This window comes from Nothoprocta perdicaria, unplaced genomic scaffold, assembly GCF_003342845.1.
Source record: "Nothoprocta perdicaria isolate Ctin4 unplaced genomic scaffold, notPer1 scaffold_177, whole genome shotgun sequence".
In the NCBI taxonomy this organism is placed as follows: Eukaryota; Metazoa; Chordata; class Aves; order Tinamiformes; family Tinamidae; genus Nothoprocta; species Nothoprocta perdicaria.
In genome coordinates this window covers 33,760-42,000 of record NW_020454949.1, presented here as the reverse complement: position 1 = coordinate 42,000, position 8,241 = coordinate 33,760, and the positions used below count along the sequence as shown (strand labels likewise).

The following is an 8,241-nucleotide window of genomic DNA, read 5'->3' as shown; positions in this document are numbered from 1 at the left end:
CTCCATGAGAAGTTCTTGCAGTCAGTCCTGACCTCTGCCTCTTAAGGGAACCCCATATCACCCCTATGTTTCTGTCATCATCCTAGCTTATCCACCCAAGCTTGATGCTTTTGTGCCACACAGCTCACTCATTTTTACCTCTAAGCTCACCAAGCAAGGTACTGACAGCTGTTTCCTAAATCCTTTCCGTAACACCTCAACCCTGAGAGTCTTCTGTTTATCTTCAGGGTAGAAACTTACTGTCAACATTATCCTTCCAGAAAGGCTGCATTTTCGGCCTTTTACTGCAGTGACCTGCTCCTTAGACCTTTCCGAAAAGGACATGGACTTAAGCAACAAATTGTATGTGGCAGTAAAAAAAGCTGCCAGCAAGAGAAAAAAAGTTATTTGCAATCTTGGGCACAATAAATGCCTGCAGACTTCTACTCAAAGTAGCTCTGCTGTCAATAAAATGCAGCTCTCGACTTTAACCCCTCTAAGGAAAAGCATGTTTAAGTGAGGGCAGTTTCCAAAATGGATAACTACAGCTATCACTTAAATTTAATTGATTAAGCTACAGGTATAACTTAATCAAACATTCTACTTATGCGAATGCTCAACTTACAGTAAGCAAGAAACAGGCTGCTGTCGAAGGGGAAGCCGATGYAGTTTACCATGCCTATAGGTAGTGAAAATTCAGTAGAGCAGCTAAAGTTCACTAGGTCCATAATCGAGTTTTAGGCCATGGTCATTAGATGCGTAACTGATACTGGTATCAGTCTGATACTCAGACACCATTAAATCTATATCCCACAGCTACAGCCTCTGTGGATCTCAACGGGAAACAGATCTGAAGGGGAAACAAAATGTCACTAACAGTTTTGACAGAGTCAACATAAACATGGACTAACAGTGTTTTTTTTAGGGAGGGGTCAGAATGCAAATAGGGCCTATATAATTGAAAAAAATTTAATTCTCAAGCAGAAAAGCTGATGGAAAATCATCCATTCTCTTGTAATCTCCTGTTCACTCCTGTTGACGTTCAACCCCAAATAACTTGTGGTGGGAGGGAAAAGTCTGTGATAAGAAGGTAGCAAGAGAAAATATTGTATCCCAGAGACAATGTAGGGATGGAAGCAATCTTCCTTGCGCTCATGTCAAGGCCACCCCAATGACAACCAACAACCCATACATTCAACATGCAGGTCAACATGAGGGACCAAGCTTTCACATTAGGTGTAATAGAAAAACATTCTTTACTCTGCCAAGTGTCTTTACAAATATATATTTATATATTTAAGCCCGTTTCAGGCCATAAAAGCCCATAAAAACAACTAGTACCTTTTTAAAAAGAGAAACTGCAATCCAGAAGTCTGAGGTGAAAGACTCCCACAAAAAGGGCTGCTTTGGCACTTCTCTGAAGGCCTCTATTTAGCAAGTAAAAACCATCTTAGATCACATCAGCCTTTTATCTACAAGGAGGGGCACCACTTTCCCCACCTTCCCCCGCTCTCTGTATGAGGTAAACTGGAATCACTTTTACATAACTGCTTGCAGCTTTAAAAAAGAAGATATTGCATCTTGAAGACCAGCTTTTCCAAAAAATGTTTTAGAATGAGTTAAAAAAAAAAAAAGAAAAAAATGATGCCGCTTGTGGATCCAACCACAATGTGCTGTTGTCTCAAAAACAGGAAAAGTTGATATTAAAAAGCTATTCCAGATACATACAAGAACAAACACTAGAGTTGGTCATAAAGATTCAACTTTTAAAAAGCAGGGAAAGTTTTCTGCAGTATGTTTTTTGCATGAATCTCCCCTATCCTCCTTTTTCCTACCAGCTCTATGTACCCTTCCAAAAAAACCCCAAAAAACAAAAACCAAAAAAATCAACAAAAAAAACACAAAAACAAACAAAAAAAACAAAACAAAAACTGTGTCAGCTGTACCAGTGCAAAGTCCATCCAAATCTTGTGTTGAGATTTACTATCACTACATTTTAAAAAAAACTGCTGGCAAATAAAGAGGTCTTGATTTAACTTAGCAAAAGTGATATCTAGAAAATATTCAACATCAAGAGGTCTTACAAAAAAAACTTCAGGCTACTAAAGCATTCTAAGGCACAGTGTTTTGGAAGAAGTGCTTTCTCCCTTTAGTGTTGCTTTATACACATCACGTGTATGAGTCCGAGGGATGTACGGAGCTGGAAACGTATGTCATCTCTTCTCCCAATTACTGAATTCAACCTTTGCTGGAGTTTCAGACGTAGGCTCCCAACGCTGCATGAAATTCAGTTAGACATTGCACCAGCTGCTGAAACTTGGGTCTTTCCTCAGGATCTAGGGCCCAGCAACAGGCCATCACAGCAAACCTGCAAGACAGAGCAGCAGAAGGCATAAGAACATATACCAGGCAAACACAACCCCAAACCTCAGTGAAAATACACTTGCCACTAGCAAAGCTGCCAACCAGAAAAGAGAAGGATCTCCCTATCTTCTAACACACTATGCTGAACAACTCTTTAAAGACAGACAGTTGGAATGACTAATAGATGTGCTAGGACTACAGGTGCTGGTTGGATTTTGAATATAACCTATCAAAAAAATCCAGGAGGAAGCAGTACATAATTCATGGGAAATGGAAGTCCTTTCAATGCATAGTTGAAAGAGCTTCTGTGGGAGGTKTGAAGAAAGGACAACTGGAAAGACATGGGAGGCAGAAGGCAGTGCTCGTGCTCTCACACYCTCCCTTATCTCTTAAGGTTCAGAACAAGCACTTCAAGTGTGTGAGGTGAGCATCTGAACTCATTTCAGTAACACCAAAAAAAATGTAATTTTAGCTTGCGTGAGCTTCTTAATGCAGGTCACTGTGAAGTCACCMAAACACTTACGTTAGGGGGGAGGCAAGCCTGGCTCTTCCCTCAATACAGCTGCCTTCATCAGCTGCTGATCAGCTAGACACGTCCCCCTCCTGCAGCAACCACRCACTTACAGTTCATCAGGGCAGTTGATGGGCTGAGCGATTCTGTAGCCGTCCTTCAGATAAGCAGCCATCTCAAAGGGATCAATATCGACATACGGAGTCTGTCCTAAAGTCATCAGCTCCCACAGCGTGACGCCAAAGGCCCACTAGAAAGAAAGTGTGTGCAGACTGAGCGCTCCTTCGGACACGTCAAACCAAAACAGTCTTACGTGCAGGGTGAGGAAGTTTACATAAATGCAGCAAACATCAGGTTCCAGTAGGAACATCGACACATTGAATAGGGCTGGGTAAGGAACACAGAGCAGGTGCTAATGATATTTGCTAAAAATATGTATTTGCTGTATTCTTCCTGCCTGCCATTTCTAAACACTCAACACAGGTCTAAAACATCAAAAAGGCAAAACAAAAACACAACAAAAAAGAAAACAACTCCCCCAAACAAACAAACGACACTCTCCCCMAAAAAAAAAAGAAACAAGAATAACCCAAAAAACAACAACAAAACCTTTTAATGTTATAAGTCTTCAAAACACTATAAAGAGTCAAGAAAAGTCCAAGAAATTTCAAGGTTCAAAGGAGGAGACTGTATCAAAGCATCATTTTTCTAACTCAATTATCTGTATGAAAACACTCAGAAGTGGGACTCCTAAGAAAAACAAAGACTTAATCCGAGTAAACCTGACAGCTTGATGAGCTTTCAACCCCTTGCGTGTCCAACATCCCTGTTAGAAGCTTAGGAAGATGAAAGACCAAAGGGCCACTTCAGACACAAGCACAGGGGAATTAAAATAATCTTCTGGCTGGTATAAAGTGTCCAAAGAGACAAAACAGATGATGCTGATAAGCTGTGAATGATCACCACGCACTAATGACAAGTACTGCAACCCACCATGGTATATAAAAAACTGGCAGTATTGACTTCTGTGCAAGTGTTGGATGGTTTTTTTGGGGAGAGGTGCAGCTGATGAAGGGATGTTGCCACTGGACACTGATAAAAAGCTCAGAAATAATGTATGACAAGGGCACAGATGAAGATCCATTCTGATCAGCTACCTTACCATAGTGTGGAAAGGCACAGGAGGGCATCCTTTGTCTTTGTGCCAGTTAAGAAGAATGAGATGGGCAATATTGCTCCTTGAATAAAAGGTAATTTGAGCAAAACTACTTTAAGAATGTAGCTGTTTTTAATCTCAGGAGCAACTGCATGTAAACGTCACACAAATTAACAGTTTCACATCCATGGGGGTGGGAGGGAAGAGAAGGCAGAGTGAAAATTCAGCAGGAACTGTTTTGGTTTTTTCCATGTTTCTGATGAATAGCCTAACTGCTGGCAGTGGCAGAACACAACAGAAGCCTTTTAAGCCAACAAAATGACATTAAAAATATATGCATCCAAAAAAAACAGTCTGGAACTCATGCTGACTGCATTTTAACAAACAGTAGCTAAAATGTTTGCAACAGATTTCATCGCTCACTGTAAGTTACATGCAGACAATAATTAGATTTATGCTGAACAAACAGACAAAATTATATTCCTGCGTTTTTATTAAAAGTTGCCAGCTAAACATGAAGATCACACTTAGGGTAGATAAAGCTTTCTGTGCCTGGAAAAACTGTTCMTTTTCGCATGCTATGAAACTCAAGTAGTTAAGAAACATGAACTGCTTATTAGAAACTGAGTTGCCATCGTCCCTATATAATGCAAAACAGAAATTTTGTATTCCAGTGAGTTCCTTTACTTGACAAAAAGTAGTAAAGATAAAGAGAATCTRTATGTGCCCTGAAAATTTGCTTACCTTGTGGTCTGACTCATTTTGGATAGCCTTCAGCCTAGAAGACACCTTCATAACTATAATTCATCCTCATGAGAAGAAGCCTCTRATTCCTTCAATGCCAGGAAACGCAGTAAAACCCACACTGTGCATTTACAGTTTGATAAAATAAGTCTTGGAAGATGGGGAAGTTTAACCCCCATGGAAGACATCCAGCAGCAGAAATCAGACACACAARAGGGCACACACTGTAGTTTTCCCACTGTACATTATATGTGAAGCTGACACTTCATGTTGACTCCAAGACATACAGTCTTGAACCCTATTGACCCTATTATATAGGGTCAATCACACATGAGCCTTAAGTGCCTTCATCCTACTAGAACTCTACATTTCACTGGCAGTGTTTCCTAAGCTCTCATTTCCAAGTCCAGTCTTCACAGAGAGCATTTCCATATTCTTCATTTAAAAATGTAAGAACAAATCTATATATATTAATTGATTCTAGTACTATAAAAGGTGCTCTTATAGCTAACTTATTTCCTCATCTGTCTGCAAGTCTGTTATGACAAAAAGCACATTTGTTTCCAGCAAGTACAGATGTCTTCCTTGGCAGAGCTGACACCTCCCTTCCTCGCCCCCTCACTTTGCACACTAGCACAGAAACCATGGCAATGAGGAAAAAAAATAATAAAAACCTCAGACAACTTTATTCAAGCAAGAGATGTATTAATACAACTTTTTTTTCAGAAGCTTCCTAAACAGTTATATTTTAGGACTTTATGATTGCAGTTGCATGTCATTCCATAAGGAAGTGTCTTTGACAGGTCACAACAACTAGAGAAGGCTGTGGACAACAGGAAGAAAGCCTCCTTTTTSATGGATAGGACTCTGGAAACTACAGGGTTATGTTATGGAGCAGTGCTGTTAATTAATTCTTAACTAYGCTGCAAGCCATTTCCTTGCACACAAAGCACAAGGTGACTGAACAGCCAGCATGGACTTTACTGTGTGCAAACTGTGCCCAACTAACCTGACTTTCTTCAGCAAGAAGATGGTGTAGGTGGAAGCAGGGAAAGGAAAGGATGTTCAGCTTGGTTTTAGCAAGGCCCTGGATATCATCTTCCAAAGCATCCTTATAGTCAAGGGGGCAGTGAAGTAGGTAGAAAATTGGCTGGAGTGCTGGACTGAGATTGGTGTGATCAGTAGCTGCAGTCCAAACAGCAGCTGGTAACTAGAGGCACTGCTCTGGAACACTTTATTGTCCCACTTTGTTTATTGTTTAATGTCTTTACTAATAACCTGACAAAGGGCAATCAGGTTTTGCAGGTGATATTTTATAGGGAGAATGGCTGACAGGCTCAAAGACCAAAAACTTCTTCAGAAGGACCTCAAGATGYGGAAGAAACAGGCTAAGAGGAACCTCAAAGGTCAACAAAAGCAGATGCCAAGTCCTGCATCTGGGATGGAGAAAAGCTGCATGCAACAGGGCAGGCCAGGGGGCACTGGCTAGAAAGCAGCTTTGCAGAACATGACTTGGGTCTGGCTGGGGGGACAAGCAGAACTTGCATTAGCCCAAACTCAAAGCCATTATCCTAGGGGAGATTGGGGGAAGCGCTGAAAAATCATCCATTCAAGGAGGAAATGTTTGAGAACCAGTCCCTGCTTGACATGTAAGGCATCTACCACAAGAGTTGGAAGTGGATGTATAGATGCTTTGCTGTGCAAGACACTATTAAAAGCCATCATTATTAAACTTCTGGGGGAAAAAAAAAAGGTTAAAAGGTAAAAACAGCAAATACGCTTACAACAATAAATAAGAAAAAAACCCCAAAACTTACCACATCACTGGCACTGGAAAATTCATTGTTAACCAGACTTTCAAGAGCCATCCATCGAACTGGTCTGTTTTCATTATCTCCCAGGCAATGGTAATCCATAGGAAATAGGTCCCGCGAGAGCGCATTGTCTGTAATCTTAACCTGAAGTGCATCATCAATGCTAATTTAAAAGAACAGGAAGCATTTAGCAACGTTGGTATTCAAGTTCTTGAAAAAGTGCTCATGCTCCACCTTAAGTTCAGAACTCAGGACTTTAAGGAAAGCTGCTCACACTATTGACATTTCAGAGTGCTAGCACTGCTCTAGATCAAGGCATGCTTAATTCTGAGGTTACTGAATAGTATCTAAAAAGGTATTTATTCTGTGTTAAGCAGATAAGCACTAGAAAATCAGAAGTCTTAGACTGAATAAAATTAAACATTTACAAGTGCAGAAAAAGTACAGTTAAAGCAAGCAAACAACTCCCTCATGTTCCCTTGGAGATCCCCCTTGCAATCCATTACGCAAATGTTTAGCTATAGCACTCCTGGAGCAAAGATGATCTTAACTTATAGCATTTGTGGCCTGCAAAATCTGTCTTTAATCAAAAGTCATCATTTGCCCTAATAAGGTATCATTTGTTCATACAAATACCACTCAACAACAGAAATTCATTTTGATAGTTGTCATACACAGGATGCTAGCCAAGCGAAACCTGCTTTCAGTTGACAAAAAACATACCTCAAAAAGCATGCAAAAGCCCTTAGCAGGTATACAGAGATTAAACTTGCCAACTATTTATGTTAAAACTAACAAAATCCAACATTCCCAAACATTTAACTCCTGAGTATGGTTAAGATGTTGGCTTTAGTTGTATGTTTTTGTCCTAAGATGTTAATTTTTCCTTTAAACTCAACCATGTTTGCTGCCTTCTGACTCGGTCAAGTATTTCTTTGGTGCAATGAGAAAGACCAAAAATGCTTATGTTTGCTGCTTTGTTATCTCCTAGACCTTCGCTTCCAAATCTGTCCGTTGTCTTCAAAATTGATAGAGCAGGAGATATCCATATCTGGTTCYTCTTAAGAGACAAATGAAATTCAGAGAAGTTCCTAAGGGTCTATGAACAATTAAAAGAAAAAGGTTAACTTTCCACTCTAATTGGGCCCTGCAGGCATTGGAGACTGGAATTATTTTCCCCTTAATGAAGGGGGAAAAGCCTCCTGCAATCCTGGCTGCCTACCTGAAACTGCCACCCACGTACATAGGGCTGATACACTCCATACCAACACTTCACACCAACCCCTCTCAGCCCCACACCTCCGTGGGGTGGCACACATTGCCAGGAACACACCTGCTAATCAAAAGGGGTACATGAACAAAGCACTTCAGAGTCCTGGTGAATGGCAAGCCTGCTTTTATCGGAAAATCTGTGGCTAACCCACAAATTCTTGACAAACCGCACTAATCAGTAGATAATTAACTCAGGTCTCAGTTTCCTCTGGAGGAGGAAGTACTGGGCACACTATGAATAATGGCTTGGGTTGCCAGCACTCGTGATCGCATGCTTAGCACTCAAAAAGCTGAACTTTCAAGCCCAGAAGGGTACAGCCAAGTTGTTCGAACTTCATTCACCCTGGAGCACGACTCATGATCTTGGTCTCTTGTGGTGTCACCTCCTCTCCAATGTGTTA

The 8,241-nt window shown here is 40.7% G+C and overlaps 1 protein-coding gene across 1 annotated transcript in view; it reads right to left on the bottom strand.

The window, feature by feature from the left end:
• Positions 1-2,046: 2,046 nt before the first annotated feature.
• Positions 2,047-8,241, bottom strand: part of RYK (receptor-like tyrosine kinase) — a gene marked incomplete at its 5' end in the record, with an annotated part of 38,402 nt that continues 32,207 nt past the window's right edge. Inside the window, 3 exons of the mRNA XM_026036403.1 lie at positions 2,047-2,347; positions 2,968-3,104; positions 6,572-6,731. Of these exons, the coding sequence (XP_025892188.1) occupies positions 2,236-2,347; positions 2,968-3,104; positions 6,572-6,731 (409 nt within the window). The remainder of the gene's footprint in view (positions 2,348-2,967; positions 3,105-6,571; positions 6,732-8,241) is intronic.